This window comes from Eptesicus fuscus, chromosome 24 (assembly GCF_027574615.1).
Source record: "Eptesicus fuscus isolate TK198812 chromosome 24, DD_ASM_mEF_20220401, whole genome shotgun sequence".
NCBI classification, from domain to species: domain Eukaryota; kingdom Metazoa; phylum Chordata; class Mammalia; order Chiroptera; family Vespertilionidae; genus Eptesicus; species Eptesicus fuscus.
Genome location: NC_072496.1, coordinates 3131535 through 3149385, shown reverse-complemented (window position 1 = coordinate 3149385; position 17851 = coordinate 3131535). Strand labels below are relative to the sequence as shown.

Sequence of the window (17851 nt, the reverse complement as noted above, 5' to 3'; positions counted from 1 at the left end):
AGGTTTTCCATAAATGTTAGCTTCCTTCTCCATTTCTAGAAGAGCAATTTAATGATGATTTATTGTCATATTCTTTCATTTTCTTCATGTTCTACATCCAATGAATGTAGATATGAAATACCGACATTAAAAAAAATACAAGAGCACATGAAAATATCATTGGTATCTGTTAAATGTCGATATCTTTTTAGATCTATAAGAAAATACGCCAAAATAGGAATGTCACTGGTATCTCTAAATGCAGGGATTATAAACAGTGTTTTATTTTATTTTTTTTTCTATGCTGTCTAAGTTTCCATTAAGGTCACATATTAATACTGGGTTGGAGAAAGACAGTGTTATTTTTAATTAGGATAAATAAAAATAAAGAGATCCCAGCCAGCATGGCTCAGTGGTTGAGCATTGACCTAGGAACCAGGAGGTCACAGTTCGATTCCCCGTCAGGGCACATGCCCGGGTTGTGGGCTCAGTCCCCGCTGGGGGATGTGCAGGAGGCAGCCGATCCATGATGCTCTCTCATCATTGATGTTTCTCTCTCTCTCTCTCCCTCTCCCTTCCTCTCTGAAATCAATAAAAACACATTCGAAAAATTTATTCAGAAGACTCAAGGGTTATTTCATTTCTCCACATATCACACAAATTGATACCATTATTTGATAGTTTCAGATGTTGTAAGATATTGGTTGACTCTGTTCACCCTACAACTGATATCAGAAGTTGTCTGACTGAATATAGATAGCACTTTATCTGTCACTTTGTTTACTTTCCGTATAAAAAAAGATAATGAAAAAATTCTGATGTTTGAATATCCTACTTGTATAAATTCAAGTTAAACAGTTTACTATTATCTGCCACCCTGAATTTAATCCTCAGCTTCATGCATTGCCCTTAGTGGGTGAACTGAGCCTTGACGGGTGAACTGAGCCTTAAGCAACCCCTCAGACATTCTTTAAGATCCAACCACACAAAACGTTAAGGCCCTCATGGCATTAAATGGCAACACCGACGTGATTACTATTAAAGGTGCTAGGCCATTACATTAGAGAGGAGCTAAATATCAGTGCTATACGCTCATATTGTCAATAGTTTTCCTTTCCTCTAGCAAAAATATTCTATAAAATGTGAGATAAAGGTATTATCACTCATGAATCCCCACCGGAGGAACAAATACAAATAGAATCACAAATCGTGCGCAGACCTTAAATTGTTATGCTACAGTCTCAGGATACTCTGAAAAATAGAAATCAATTTGGCAGGGCTGAGAAAGAAAATAATTACTAAATTCATCTGACAGCAAGAACAAGATGTAAATCTTATCAAAGTAGCAAACAAAAGCCATGGCATTTTTTGTTAATGTAGTCATTTAAATACGGGATTTATTCTCATGTAGGGCAAACCTCAAACTATTCTGTTATTTTATTTGGAAATAAAAAGAAGTTTAAGAACCGAAGCATCTGATTATGTGATAAAACGTCTTGATAATATGTTTCTGTGGTTATATTAAGTGCCAGTGAATACACCAGGTTTTGGCCAATGCACAATATCCTATATAATAAAAGGGCAATATGCAAATTGACCCCTCGACCAGGGGACGGGGCTGACTCACCAACGACCCGGCCAGCCCCATCCCCAATCGTGCCCCCCCACCACAAAAAAAATCAGGGTGTGCATGAATTCATGCACCGGGCCTCTAGTTTTAAATACCAACAGATGGTTATGATAATTTATTTCTCTCAACCAGCCATGCATTCGCAAAACACAACACCACCCTCCTGCAAACCGGAGCAGTACCTGTCAGACCCTGTGTCCCCTACCTCCCCCCCGCTGGCTGAAGGAGCTGGCCTGGAGGATCAGGTCTAAAACCAGGACCTTCTCCTTCCCCTTCGGTCCCGTTATAAGAATAAAAACTGGGCCCTCACTCAGGGCAGCCAATGCGCTCATTAGGCAGTGACAAAACTATGCCCAAGTGTTAAAAGATAAACTAGGTCCGTGGTCGGCAAACCGCGGCTCGCGAGCCACATGCGGCTCTTTGGTCCCTGGAGTGTGGCTCTTCCACAAAATACCACGGCCTGGGCGAGTCTATTTTGAAGAAGTGGCGTTGGAAGAAGTTTAAGTTTAAAAAACTTGGCTCTCCAAAGAAATTTCAATCGTTGTGCTGTTGATATCTGGCTCTGTTGACTAATGAGTTTGCCGACCACTGAACTAGATAATTAGATTCCAATCGCAAAAACTTGGAATCAGACCATCAGGAGCGAATCCGTGTCCTTTAATGTTCTGAGGAAGTACAAAGGGTGAAGTACAAGGTGAAAACAAATTAAAAAATAAATAAAGGTAAATGAAAATGTCAAAGAGAAGTAGATACTACTACTACTTTATGAAACTGGCCTGGGCGCTGGCCAAGGTGCTGAAACCCTGAGCGCTTCCTTACAATATCCTGCAACAGAACCCAAACTCCAGTACAACAATCTGCGCAGATAATGTGGGCAGATTCCAGAAGTTCATGATACTAGAACTTACACTGCTCTCGACAGACCCCCGCAGCAAGGAGGAACAGGCACACAAGAGCCTGTGGGCCACAGGATGTCTCTCCTTTGCCGTCACCGGCAACCTTGCTACAGAGACCACTTGGCAGACGCCGCAGCATCCTGCACAGATCTCAGGTTTGCTCCTCGTGCGTGCGCGTGTCTCGTGTTGTAGGACGACATCCCGCTCACAGGCTACTATCACTTTACCTCCCTGAAGTTAGCAAAAGCATTGAGCCCTAACCGGTTTGGCTCAGTGGATAGAGCGTCAGCCTGCGGACTGAAAGGTCCCAGGTTCGATTCCGGTCAAGGGCATGTACCTTGGTTGGGGGCACATCCCCAGTAGGGGGTGTGCAGGAGGCAGCTGATCGATGTTTCTCTCTCATCGATGTTTCTGACTCTCTATCCCTCTCCCTTCCTCTCTGTAAAAAATCAATAAAATATATTTTAAAAAATAAAAATCAATTGAATCATATCCTCGAGTGAGGATTAACAACAACATTATTACTCCTGTCCTTATTCTCGGTATGACTTACCCACTTTTACATACTCTAAGACTGAGTTTTTAGATCTGGGATCTAGCAATCCTTTTTGCCCTTTTATTTCTGCAACTGCTTATTACTTTTGATTAATCCATCGTCTTTCTAACAGGAGAAATATAAATAAGCAGCCACTCATGGGTAGAGCTCAGGGCAATTTTAGCAGCCAGCCAGAAGTTGGACAGGGAAGCGAAATGAGCAGTGCAGCTTAGATTCAGGGAGTCGGGGAGTCCTACAGTGGCTCTTCATTCACTCACGCAGCACGGAGATTTATGGTAACGCCCAGAGGAAAAATGAGGAGCATCATGGAGAAACATCAATAAGATGCAGGGGAGTTTGGCGGGAAGAGGGGGGATTTTGTCGGCCCGGGAAGGTTAACACTGGAATGGACTGAGGGTACAATCTACTGTCGGAAACTGATCTTGGGCCACATTCACACTGATCTTCTCTCCCACCCACTGCACCCTCAGCCTCCACTCCAGGCCCTACATGTCTACGGGAGTGACTTTTCAACATCTGTAAGAGTACCACGCAGTTTTATTCTATTTTTAATATACTTTTATTGATTTCAGAGAAGGAAGGGAGAGGGAGAGGGAGAAATAGAAACATCCATGATGAGAGAGAATCATGGATAGGCTGCCTCGTGCACACCCCACACTGGGGATTGAGCGCGCAACCCGGGCATGTGCCCTTGAATGGGAATCAAACCCGGGACCCTTTAGTCCACAGGCTGATGCTCTATCCACTGAGCCAAACCAGCTAGGGCCTATGAGTGTTGGGGGTGGGGGTGCTAAGAGATCAACCGAAGGACTTGTATGCATGCATATAAGCATAACCAATGGACGCAAGACACTGGCGGGGGGCGGGGGGAGGGCATGTGCCGGCGGGTAGGGGAGGCCGGGGGAAGGTCCATGGGGAAAAAAAGGAGACATATGTACTACTATGTGTAATACCTTAAACAATTAAAAAAAAAGTAATAATATGATGGGTAGTAAAGGAAACTGTAAGCACAGGACTGGAGTGAAGGGAGGCATCACCCTGTTAGTGTTTCCGGAGAAGGCTGACAGGTAGGAAAATGCGTCTGCCAAGTGAGGCAGAGCGAAATGGAGCAGAAGCATTAATCCTGCGAAGAGAAGGCCGGGAACGCGAGGACGGCGGTGTTCGCGTGGGGGAAGTGTTCCTCCCGGAACGCCTTTAGACACAGGCCCTGGGAACCCAGGAATGGGAATCCGCACCGAGGGAAAGAGCGCCAGAAAACCAGACTTCACATCGATGTAAGGAACTAGCATGTTGTGCGCTGGGCGTCTGAGCATGACCCCCCCCTGAGGATGGGAACTGCTGAGGGAGGTCAGGCAGAGGGGAGACCATTCCGGCTCCAGCTGGGGAGGGAGACGCGAACTGGCCATTCTCACAGCCTCTTCCCTCTTCGCACTCAGGCTCAGGACGGATCTAAAGCAATAACGCATTTCATGTGTCCTTATCCATAACCTTGACAGCGTCTGAGGCTGAGGTTTCTCATCTGCCGCCCACAACGAGGATCATAACCCCCGCAGGATAACGGTGAGGGCTAAAATGAAGGCATATCCGTAAAGGCACTTTGTAAACTTGAAAACACTGCTTAAATGTTAGACTATGGCATACCTTGTACTGTGCCTAACAGTCATGAATTGACGCCTCGATAATTTAACAATTATTTAAAGGTATGTACTATATTTCCTTTTTTTAAATATTATTTTTATTGTTTTCAGAGAGGAAGGGAGAGGGAGAGGGAGGGAAGAGAGAGAGAGAGAGAGAGAGAGAGAGAGAGAGAGAGAGAGAGAGAAACATCAAGGATGAGAATCATTGATTGGTTGCCTCCTGCACGCCCCACACTGGGGATGGAGCCCGAAACCTGGGCATGTGCCCTGACCGGGAATCAAACCGTGATTTCCTGGTTCATAGGTCGACGCTCAACCCCATGCCGGCCGGGTTGCATACTGTAGTTTTTAAAAAGTAGTATAAGAAAGTCCATGAATTTCGATTTTCTTTGAATGTAATGGCCATTCCATATCTTTTATAAAAGAGGGAATTACGATAAAAAAGGAGCTGTCTTGGCAAAAGGCCCCACCAGTAGTTCTAAAGTCTTTTCAAGAATCATCAGTGGAGTTCCTCAAAGCTTCTGTAATATACGCAAACACAAAAGAAAGCAAACACTTATTTCCACAAGCATTATTAAATTATGACAGATTAGGAGTCATTAACCATCAGCAGGCAGGGTGCTGGGTTCTGCCAGTCTGGTGTTCCAAACGATCAAAAAGAATATCCGTGGGGCAATTAATGTTCGGCACATTGATTATTCCAATCTCCAAACTCATAAGTAGGGCTAACCCAAATGGAATTAAAGAGCACAGCAAGCAACTAAAGACGCTTGTAAAGGACAGTCTCCAATGTTGAGAGATGAATAACATCTCTCAGGCTACTGGGCAAGAGGAAAAAGTTATTCCAGCACCCGGATCATATTTTTTTAAACATGTTTTTATCGATTTCAGAGAGGAAGGGAGAGGGAGAGAGAGAGAAAAAACATCAATGATGAGAGAGAATCATGGATCGGCTGCCTCTTGCACGCCCCACACTGGGGATCGAGCCCGCAACCCTGGGCCTGTGCCCTGACCGGGAATCGAACTGTGACCTCCTGGTTCCTAGGTCGACCTCAACCACTGAGCCACACAGGCCGGGCCCAGGTGATATCTTAAAAACTTAGCTCTGCTTGGAAGTCAGCTTTCCGTCAACGGTACTGCCTCCTACAGGCATAAAGACATGCACATTTCACACTGAGAAATTAAGACTGAGACCGATTATCCAAGGCAACCAGCTAGTTCTGATGAGCAAAGTCAGAACCAAAGGCTTTGGATTAGTCCAAAGTCTTGGACTAATTTAGCTCGATGAGGACGGACATGGCTGCGTAATGCTCCTGGACTTGGAGCAAATATGATTGGTAATAACTCAACAAGTTACACGGCAAAGTGCAAAACGGCCATTTCTGTATTGTTTTGCAGAACTGCTTATTAATAAAACATCAGTCAGCAAAAGTATTGTCTGTTGTTCCTCCTTGCCGAGCCGGTGTGGCTCAGTGGTTGAGCATCAACCTATGAACCTGGAGGTTCGGTTCGATTCCCGGTCAGGACACAGGCCCGGGTTGCGGGCTCCATCCCCAGTGTGGGACGTGCAGGAGGCAGCCGATCCATGATTCTCTCTCATCGTTGATGTTTCTATCTCTCTCTCCCACTTCTTCCTCTCTGAAATCAATTACACACACACACACACACACACACACACACACACACACACTTAAAATATATATATTTATAGGTTCCTCCTTGGTAAAAATATATCACTCTGCTGAGTAATGCTGATCACGGGGGAGGCCGTGTAGAAGCAGGGTGTAGATGAGCAATCTCTATACCTTCCTCTCAATTTCTTTGTCCACCTAAACCTGCTCTAAAAAGTGAAATTTTGAAAAAAAGAAAGAAGTTCATTTTCTCCAACATGAAACCAGATGCAGCGAGACCAGGTCGGAGGGCTGACCCGCAATCACCGGGGACCCAGGCCCATTCCCGGTGGTGGCTCTGCCATCCGGCTCCCACCTCCTGGCCCCAGGACCACTTCCCCGGAAGCGAGAATGAGAGAAGGGAAAGAGGACAGTGTAACCCGCTTTTTCCAAACGGCACTTCCCAGACACCAGCCCCACCTCTTCCGTGTCCATCTCTTTGGCCAGACTATATCACGTGGGTGTGCCCGGGAGCCTGGGAGAGGCCATCTCTATTCCAGCGGCCATGTGTCTGGGTGAAAAGGCAGAATGCCTCCTAACCGGTGTGGCTCAGTAGATAGAGCATCGGCCTGCGGACTGAAGGGTCCCAGGTTCGATTCCGGTCAAGGGCACGTACCTTGGTTGCGGGCACATCCCCAGTAGGGGGTGTGCAGGAGGCAGCTGATGGATGTTTCTCTCTCATCGATGTTTCTAGCTCTCTCTCCCTCTCCCTTCCTCTCTGTAAAAAAAAGTCAATAAAATATATTTAAAAAAGAAAATGCGGAATGCGATTATTACAGAAAAGGGGGGAAAGGGAAGATGAAGGAGGGAGACGTTGACCACGGCGTACAAAGGGACAATGAGCGTTGAGTCACACACATCCAGATGGGCACAAGTCAGTGCGATGCTTTCTAATGAACTTCCAGAGTACTAACAGCCCACGAGTTTCAAGGCGGTTAACACAATGCCAGCTAATGAGGAGCGCTGGGATCCATTCCCAACAGATAAACTGCTTCTGATTGAAGCCATTCAAACTCCCACCCCAAAGGACGCACGCAAGTCCCTGCACAAAACCAAGATCTCAGAGGAAAGGAGGGATTTGTTGGAAATTTATCCTGCAACCCTGATCTAAATGAATAGAAACGTTTCTGGTTATATTCAAACTAGAGGCCCGTTGCAGGCAGATTCCAGCAAGAATAGGGCTTCCTGCCCTGACCGGTGTGGCTCAGTGGATAGAGCTTCGGCCTGCGGACTGAAGGGTCCCAGGTTCAATTCCGGTCAAGGGCATGTACCTTGGTTGCGGGCACATCCCCAGTAGGAGGTGTGCAGGAGGCAGCTGATCGATGTTTCTCCCTCATTGATGTTTCTAGCTCTCTATCCCTCTCCCTTCCTCTCTGTAAAAAAATCAGTAATATATATATTTTTTAAAAAAGAACAGGGCTTCCTGCAGCCGGAGTGAAGCCTGCCTAGGCCTCGCCTCCCTCCCTTCTCTGCTGCCTCGCTCCCTTCTCCGCAGCTTTGCTCCCTTCTGCATTGTCTTCGCGCGGCACCTGTGTATGCAAATTAACCACCATCTTTATTGGGTTAATTTGCATAGTTGCTCTGATTGGCTGGTGGGCGTACCGGAGGGATGGTCAATTTGCATGTTTCTCTTTTATTGGTGTAGATAAATCTCTCTCTTTTTTTCTTTACCTTCAGAATACAGCCAACACTCTTATCTTCACTAATGTTGTCCAAACTTCAGCGCATTGGGAACAAAAGGGTGAGGAAACAAAATAAAGGTCAAAGACAGACAATGAATGTTCTCATTTTGAGAGTCTGGGATATTTTTTGAAGCATTTACACGATTCTTTAAAAGATGTAGGACTGCCTGCCTCGCCCCGATACCCCCCAAAAGCAGTTATTTCATAAAATCAAAACAAATAAAACTGCATCTATTTCTCCACGTGCTGTTACTTTATGAACAATAGCTTTGTCGCTGCCCTATATACATCCTAAGAATTCATATCTTAAGTGATAACATTTTCTGATATTTGCTTCAAAAGAATCACTGGGGAGAGCAGAAGTGAGGAAGCGTAAGTGAAACAATATTTATCCACAGTTCATAAGTGTTGACATTGTGTGATGGGTACATGGGGTCCTTTATATTATTTTTTTACTCCGGTATTTGTTTGAATTGTGCCATAATGACACATGTGCAAGTACTACTTATTGTACATTACCAAGTGAAACAGTTTTAAACAAAATCATCTAGAACCAACAAATTCTAACGTATCTGTACGAAAAAAAATGTTTAAAGGAAGTGCTCCTTAGATGTTATCACTCCCATTTATAGAGAAATCCAGTTATGTTTTCCCCCCAGATTTTCATTAGTAACTAGAAAAGGCCTAGTGCATGGATTCATGCACCGGTGGGGTCCCTCCGCCTGGCCTGCGCCCTCTCGCGATCCAGGACCCCTCAGGGGAGGTCGAGCTGCCGGTTCATTCACTCACTTGTGCATTTATGCAGTCACTACTCAGGGACGCCTACTATGTGCCATTTTGCTGGGAACATAGCAGCAAAAGACAGGGGTCTCGCCCTGGCTGGTTGGGTTCAGTGGATAGAGAGTCCGCCTGCGGACTGGAGGGTCCCGGGTTCGGTTCCAGTCAGGGCACATGCCTGGGTTGCTGGCTTGGTCCCCAGTGGGGGGGCGTGCGTGAGGCAGCCGATCAGTGATTCTCATCATTGATGTTTCTCTCTTTCTCCTCCCTTCCTCTCTGAAATCAATATAATATATATATATATATATATATATATATATATATATATAATTTAAATATATTTTATTGATTTTTTACAGAGAGGAAGGGAGAGGGATAGAGAGTTAGAAACATCGATGAGAGAGAAACATCCATCAGCTGCCTCCTGCACACCCCGCACTGGGGATGTGCCCGCAACCAAGATACATGCCCTTGACCGAATCGAACCTGGGACCCTTCAGTCTGCAGGCCGACGCTGTATCCACTGAGCCACACCGGTCAGGGCCAATAAAAATATATTTAAAAAAAAAAAAAAAGACCAGTGTCTCCCCTTCACGGAGTTCACCAACTCTGCCACCAGTTCCTGAACAACCTTGAGCATGAGTCAGTCGGCATAAGTCACGGGTTTCGGCCTTCTCATTAGGAAACTAGGATGCTCCTGACCAACAGGCAACGTTATTCTAAGGAACGCATGCACTAGACGTCCAGGACCTGACACAAGGTAGGCACTCCATCAATGGCAACGATGCTCATGAACAAGCATCCGAAAGTCCACACACAAAATACCACGTAGACGAGTCAGAGAGCAAGTGGCAAAAGGGCATTCGTTTCCAGAGGAGATGCCTGTTGGGAACTTGTGCTAGAGGAAATATTAGGGAATGATGTGTTCCTCTCATCTCTCCCATTCCTGGAGCCAGAGGCTTGATGTCGTTTACATAACATCCAAGAGGAAGCCGTGACGGACTTGAGAGAACTAGAAGATAACATCTCAGAAAGCTTATTAAAAAGACGCAGGCGGGCTCTACAGGACTAAGTAATACAAGACAGAACACTGAGTGTCATAAAGAAGTGTCCCCAAAGCCTCCTACGGAACCTGCTTTCGCAACTACCGGGAAGGCTCGGTTAACGGCGGCGAAGCTGTCCGCCTATTTCTCTTTATCTAATTGTCTTCAACACATTGGTCCCCCTGGCACACACAAGGTGTTTAACAATAACAGGAAAATAATAATAATAATTAGAGCATGTGTCAATATCAATAATTACTAGTAGTAGGGCATTTATTTATTTATTTATTTATTAAATATATATTTCTATTGATTTCAGAGAGGGAGAGGGAGAGAGAGAGAGAGAGAGAGAGAGAAACAGACATCAATGACAAGAGAGAATCATCGATCGGCTGCCTCCCACATGCCCCCACACTGGGGACTGAGCCCACAACCCAGGCATGTGCCCTTGACTGGAATCGAACCCGGGACCTTTCAGTCCGCAGGCTGATGCTCTATCCACTGAGCCACACCAGCTAGGGCAGTAGGGCATTTATTGAGGCTCTAACATGCATTAGGTTCTACACAGGAAACTTTGCCGAGGCGATCTCATGTTATCATCAAACAGCTGCACGAAGGAAACATTTTTATGTCCCATCGCTTTTAAAGATACATTCTTACTGATGTCCGAGAGGAAGGGAGAGGGGGAGAGAGGGAGAGAGAGAGAGAGAGAGGAGAGAGAGAGAGAGAGAGAAACATCAATGATGAGGAAGAATCATGGATCGCCTGCCTCCTACACACCCCCTACTGGGGATCGAGCCCACAACCTGGGCACGTGCCCTTGACCGGGAATCGAACCCTGACCTCCTGGTTCATCGGTCGACACTCCACCCCTGAGCCACGCCGGCTGGGCTGCTTTCCATCATGTTATAGGCAGGGAGTCTGAAGTGAAGGAAGTGAGGTGCTAACCCACAGCCACACACACAGGAGCAGAACCAAGGTTTGAAACCAAGATGCCCACGGCAATGCTCACAGCAATGCCCACACTCCCCTGCTGCAGCATATGGAGTCCTTAAAAACACTTGTACTTGATAAGAATCACCAGAAAAGACCTAAACTAAGAAGGCTCCTCAACTGATTCTCTCTCCCTCCCTTCCTCTCCCTCTCTCTCTCTCTCTCGCTCTCTATATCTATATATATATATATATATACACATACACACACACACACACACACACACACACACACACACAGAGGCCCGGTGCATGAATTCGTGCACAAATGGGGTCCGGCCGGCCTGCCCAATGGGGGCCGATCAGGCCGGGCCAGCGGGGTGGTGGAGAGGGAACGTGGGAGGTTGGCCAGCCGACCCCGCCCCCAATCAGGATAGGGGGACGATCAGGGGCCAGGCTGGCTGGGGGGAGGGGCCACAGGAGGTTGATCAGGCTGGTCGGCCGCCGCAGTGCGCGTCATAGCGACCGGTCATTCTGGTCATTCCATCGTTCTGGTCGCTTGGCTTTTATATATATAGATTTTTTTTTTATTGATGTCAGAGAGGAAGGGAGAGAAATAGAGAGATAGAAACATCAACGATGAGAGAGAATCATCATTGATCGGCTGCCTCCTGCACATCCTCTACGGGGGGTGGGGGGGGGGGGAGGGGGTGGATCGAGCCCACAACCTGGGCTTGTGCCCTTGGCCAGAATCAAACCTGAGACCCTTTAGTCTCCAGGCCGACACTCTCTATCCACGGAGCCAAACCGGCTAGGGCCTCAACCGACAATTAAGGACCCAGCCGACATTGCAAAGCTGCCATTGTCCCAGACATCTTTATAGAAAACAAGAAAAACGGCACATCTTTCGTAGTATTGAAAGAAAGAAGTCGCCAGCCAAGGGTAATATATCCAGACAACTCACCCTTTAGCTATGGAGAAATAGAGGCTTCTAGAAGAACTTCTCAGCCACACCTGTCCATCCATGGTCCAGGTGGCAATTTTCATGGAGCGGGAATCAAGGTCATGGTCGCCTGTTAAGCGTTCCAATGCCCTGAGCCCCTTCTTGATTGAATAGGATACAAGACAAAGGGAGTTTGAAGGAGGATAAGCTAAATATGTATATTGCCTCGGCTGAATGGCAGAGAGAAGCGGGATTTTTTTTCCCCCTCAGGATCTGGGTAGCCACACTATCATTTGCAATTATCTTATCATTAGATGGATATTTTGTAACACGGAAATCTGTAACCCTGACATTTAAACGCCTGCTCTTCACTGATGGGGAAGAGGGAGCTAAGACCAATTACGTGTGTGGCCTGTTTGCCAAAAATCCTGTTCTCGAGGAGACTTAACATTTATTAAGTCGCTAAACTGTCCAAATCTAAACTATTCCCATATTCTCGGCGGTGGTCACGTTCCATCACCCACGCCGCCTAAAAATACCGTTTCCCATCAGGCAGGGCAACCACAGAGGCTATTAGAAGGCAATCAAGCCCCTGGGTAGCTCTGATGTGTACCCCCACGCTTTCCTCCCCGTCAATTAGATGTGGGAAGGCTGGAGGTGAAAACGAAGGCAATAAAATCCAGCCCGCCCCTCCCCCGCCGCCATCCTCATCTTTCCCTCCAAGACCACGGACAGCAGCAACAGGGGAGAAAGAAGCTCAGCCATGGGAGACTCAAGTTCATGATCACCCCAAGTTCATCAGGAACTTATTACTCATAACGTGTCTGTGTGCTGCTCGGTGGAAATACCTTAGATGATGCTCCTGATCTACCTCAAAGCGCATGTCCGTATCCGGGTCCCTGAGGGGAAAACAGGTCTGCACTTGACTCACACTCAGTATTTACAGTAGACGACACCCCTTGGTCCAGAAAGGTCCGTTTTTTTTATTTGTTTGTTTGCAGTTTCCTTTTGATTTTATTTTTATTTCATTCCGCCTCGGCTTCAGGTGTACAGCCTAGTGATTAGACAATCACAGTGTTCCCCTCGGTATTTTCGGCACCCCAACCTGCAGAGAGGTGCTTTTTATTGATTTTTTTTTACAGAGAGGAAGAGAGAAGAATAGAGAGTTATAAACATCGATGAGAGAGAAACATCCATCAGCTGCCTCCTGCACACCTCCTACTGGGGATGTGCCCGCAACCAAGGTACATGCCCTTGACCGGAATCGAACCCGGGACCCTTCAGTCCGCAGGCCGAAGCTCTATCCACTGAGCCACACCGGTCAGGGCAGAGAGGTGCTTGTAAATCATCTAGTTAAGAGAAGGCACTCCATTTTAACATTCTTTCAAAAACGGTAAGACGTTTCTCCTTCTCCCACTGCCTGCCTCCCCTCCCAGGCCCTGAATTTAGAAACCTGAAGGCCAATCAATCGCTCAGGCCTTGGAGGGGATCTATCTATTTGCAAACATCCCTTCTTTGTCTCCTGGGACCTCCTCTTATTATCACCTGTAACAATTGTTCACCTCGACCCCCTAAACCCAGGCAGATCAACCTAACTAAGGTTCAAAATGCCCAAGGTTACTTTTTTATGACGGTGTTTAATGGGGGCACTGTGGGACACCCTCAAGGTTGGCCGGATCGGATAATCCTGCGGAAACAAATGCACCGAATTCATGTGGAAAATGTCAGCGGATGTGTCCCACAGAGGCCGGTCATGTCTGCCCCTCCATCTCTTCCAGAGAAGAAACGAGTTACACGCCTTTCTTACAGGTGTGTCTATTTTCACAGCATATAGAGCTCAGAAACGGCCTTCAGACCAAGTGTCTAGGTCCGTGGTCGGCAAACCGCGGCTCGCGAGCCACATGCAGCTCTCTGGCCCCTTGAGTGTGGCTCTTCCACAAAATACCACGGTCTGGGCGAGTCTATGTTGAAGAAGTGGCGTTAGAAGAAGTTTACGTTTAAAAAATGTGGCTCTCCAAAGAAATGTCCATCGTTGTGCTGTTGATATTTGGCTCTGTGGACTCATGAGTTTGCCGACCGCTGGCCCAGAGGGGCTCTCCTAATACATCTATTCGACCTACGCCCCTCTCCAGATGAACATTGATAACTGCCTAACGTGAATACTCTTTAAAGTTAAAAATAAAATGTGATGATTCATAAAAAAAAGAAGAAGAAAACGCAGCCTCTACGGAGAAGATATTACATGCAATGACCACATAGGATACAAAACTCAGAGGCAGAATGGTCACAGGAAATCCAGGATGCCGTGTTGTATATGCACACAGACATGGCACACCTGACTTTGGTAACTAGCCGATGATAACCAAGAATACTGCATTTCCTCATATAAATTACCTGGCGGTTGTTTGTACCGAACTAAGTGATTTTTTTCCCCAATGATTGTTTATCAGGGACATCTTTCCTAAAAACAAATTATACTTGTCATTCACCCTAAACAAAGAGCCAATAAAAGGTCAAAATGAGAAAACGCAAGCAGTCCTAAACTTAACCAGCCAAATACTAGTAACACTTAAAAGAATGAGGCACTGAATTTCTCCGTGGCGTCATTAGAGTCTATTCATTTACGAGGAGCACTGAAAACAACAATTTGGTGCTACACAATTCATACAGTAAATTCAAAATTAGCAACCTGAAACTCAGATACACGAAATAGTCCGAAAACTATTTCTAAAACACCCAGTCTCCTTTTTCATTCATTTTCATGATAATTGGCTAGATAAGACACATGGATTGATGTCATATGAAATTTATTTCTAATCAACATAACTCGGTTGTCTGATCAATTCAGCCCCAATCTGTTGTTCTGTGAAACATAGGGAAAAAACGTAGAGTTTGACCTATCTAACCAGTGTAATTTCACACCCACAAGTTCAACGCTTCACAAGACACCCACCTGTAAGATAGAATCATGAATGCTCACATCTTACAAAATTCAGAATCACACCAACCAATAAAAGTCTTATAAATTATTTTAAAAACACACAACTGCTCCCCCCAAATAGTTCTCCCCAGAACCAACTCTGCATAGAATGAGCACATATCCAGTTATTTCAATTAATGGAGAAATACAACAGTAATCATTTAGGCCCACGTGGATTCTTTCCTTGCTTTATCCGTTGGGGATGCTTTCAGGCTAAACCAGGCCATTCATCTCTACCTTTGTTTTCCGTCAGACTTTGCTGTCACAGACACATCCAACTGTCTCCACAGATACACACCATAGTGCCGTCCACGAGGCGAGAGAAAAAATGCCAGCTAGCATCGGGGTCAAGGAGCCCAGGCATTTTTCACGGTAAAATAACAATATTCCCTCCACCCATTCATCACCACCTTGGACTGACCCTGGGCCCCACGGAAGGGAAGTCTGGATTTGTCCTGATCCTCTAACTCAGGGGTGGGGGAGGTCCGGCCCGCGGGCCGTACAAGGCCCACGAAACCATGCGGTCTGGCCCTGCCCAGGCATTAGGGGTGCGTTAGTAATTAAATGTCCGCCCGGACATAGCAAGATGGGGTTTAAGTTGATCGTTTTGTATGGTGACATTAGAAATATCCAAATGGCCCTGGGCAGAAAAAGAAGGTTCCCCATCCCCCGCTCTCACCGAACCACCCATGGAAACTCAGCCTGCCTCTTCAAGGAACGCGTGCTCCTCAGAGCCCTTAAAAATGTTCTTGGTTTCCAGGTATGGTTTCCTTTTAACCAGTGCTAAGGTTAAGCAAAGAAATCTTGCCCGATACGCACTACAGATAAGATGCTACAGAAAAGAAGTAATAACCCCCGCGTAAAATGCAACAGAAACAAGTCGTCCAACTTCAGTAACACTGATTCGCACCAGAGGGACGTTACCTACGCAATCCCTCTGGAGCGTGCACAGTATTCAAATACATCTTTGTAATAGTGGCTCGATATCTAAAATGGGTTTCTGAGAGCACCCTTATCAAAGGCATAAAGCTGTCAGATTGGTTTGTGGCAAAAAAAAAAAAAACAACCCACAAACAACAACAATAACAAAAAAATCCTCTGTTATATAAAGATTTATTTATTGGGCATATGGCACTCTCACATAAATGCCCACGAGCAGAACTATAAAAATCACACCCAATAAAAAATCATTTAGGCTAAGACCAGTACCAGCAGAATTGTGTGGTTAGGAGCAAAACCATGAGACCATCTCTACACTCACAGACACTCTCACTCTTGCTGAAAAGGGGGCTTATTTTCCTTTCTCATGGTGAACTTTTATATTATTACAACCCCAAAGCTCTGAAGGACAGAAGGACAGTACAGGGAAGGCTACCGCACCTTATCAAGGATGCTGTCACATCCTGTGCGTAACACACGGGACACAGGGGATGCTCCCATTTTCCGTTATTGCTGAATGCAGATTCCCGTCTGTGGCATCGGCCAGGAGTGTGGGGACAGAGCTGGCTGCCATCTCCCCATCTCTGATGGGGACCCCAGCTTGTCCTCCAGCGCAGGGGGGGCCGGGGTGCAGGATTAGGAAATGCACCGGGGGCCAGAGAGCTATTGACTTCCAAGGCAGGGAAATTCCAAGGGAGCCGGTTGCCCCCCCTTTTCCAAGGAGAAAACCAAGACGCCCATCTTACCTTCCGGTACACCAGCATGTTGGGGGATTCCTCCGCCACCCCGTTGCTGGTCTGCCCGTAGTTGTTCCCTTGGGCCATGTCACCCCCACACTGGGTCGGCTCTGGGGTGCAGGAGTCCGCGGTCTGCCTGCACAGGGGGAAGGGGGGAGAGAGAGGGACACGTCAGGGCGCCCCGAATGGCCAGCGCTCCAGGCGCGGCGGATGCTGGATGAACCTTCAGCATCCACAGCACCTGCCCGTCCATCCGTCCATCCGTCCATCCGTCCATCCGTCCATCCATCCACCTGGATCACGCGCACCTGCGGGGCAGGGACAGCTTTGATGTTGTTTTCTAATTGGATTTATATCTAAAATACAACACACACACACCCCCACCCCTCCCAGCCCCAGGGGGGGCTGTAAGACAAGGCCACCCAGGAGTTCAAGGAGTCCCTGGGCTGGAGCTTCCAAGGGAGCGGATTTTCTGGAAACTCCTTTTGACAAGAGTTTGGTGCTCAGCTGGAAAAAAAAAAAAAAAAGCCCCCGGCTCCCATCCCCACACCAGAGAGTGTTCCCTCCCAACACCTGCGGGTGCGCTCCATCTCCCCCAAAGGGCGAGGGGCGCCACCCGCGCCCACACTCTGTCCCGGGCGTCGGTCGAGTCCCCCCTGAGCCCCCACCCCACGCGCGGGCGTCAGCGATGCCCTTCCCAGGACAGGTGCCCCCCTCCGGCCCCGCGCCTCCCCCCGCGGGTGGCTCCTGCGCCTGCCCCTGCCCCCGCTGCGCCCCGGGGACCAGGGCGCTCCCGTCCGGCCCCCGAGCGACGATCCGGAGAAACCCCGGCCCCGGGCGCGGCGGGGAGTCCAGCCCGCCCGCCGGCACTCGCCTGGGGGCCGCGGGGAGCCCCCCGCCGGGCAGCCTCGGAGCCCGGAGCGCACCGGAGGGAGCCACGCCGCGCCGCGCGCTCTCCCGGCGGCGCCCCAGGCAGGCGAGCCCGAGCCCGAGCCGGAGCCGGAGCCGGAGCCGGAACCGGAGCCGGAGCCGGAGCCGGAGCCGGAGCCGCGGCCGCAGGGACCCGGGCACCGCGGGGCGCGGGTGGGTGCGGGGCGGGGGCCCGCGGGCTGGGGTGGCGCCGCCTCCCCGCCTCCGCGCGCCCCCCGTTACCTCTCCGCCAAGGTCACGGCCCCGCGGCGTCTCGCTCCCGGGCGGGCGGCGTCAGCGGGCGGCGAGGCCGGGCCGCTGCATCACCCTCGCCCCCGCCGCTCAGGGACCGCCACCCTCGCCGCCGCCGCCGCCGCCGCGCGCAGGCGGCTCCCCGCCGGGCCGCTCGCTCCCTCCTCCGCTCCGGCTGCCGGGCGCGGGGCCGCCGGGCGCGCGCGGAGCCGAGACGCCCGCCCGTGCGCGCGACTGCGAGGGAGGCCGGTCACGTGGGGCCCGGCGGCCGGAGGGGACGGCCGGTTGG

General features: G+C 48.5%; 1 protein-coding gene across 1 annotated transcript in view; it reads right to left on the bottom strand.

The window, feature by feature from the left end:
* Positions 1-16488, bottom strand: part of RGS7 (regulator of G protein signaling 7) — a 131633-nt gene extending 115145 nt beyond the window's left edge. The window contains exon 1 of the mRNA XM_008158623.3: positions 16411-16488. Coding sequence (XP_008156845.1) covers positions 16411-16488 — 78 coding nt within the window. The remainder of the gene's footprint in view (positions 1-16410) is intronic.
* Between the last annotated feature and the right edge of the window lie 1363 nt (positions 16489-17851).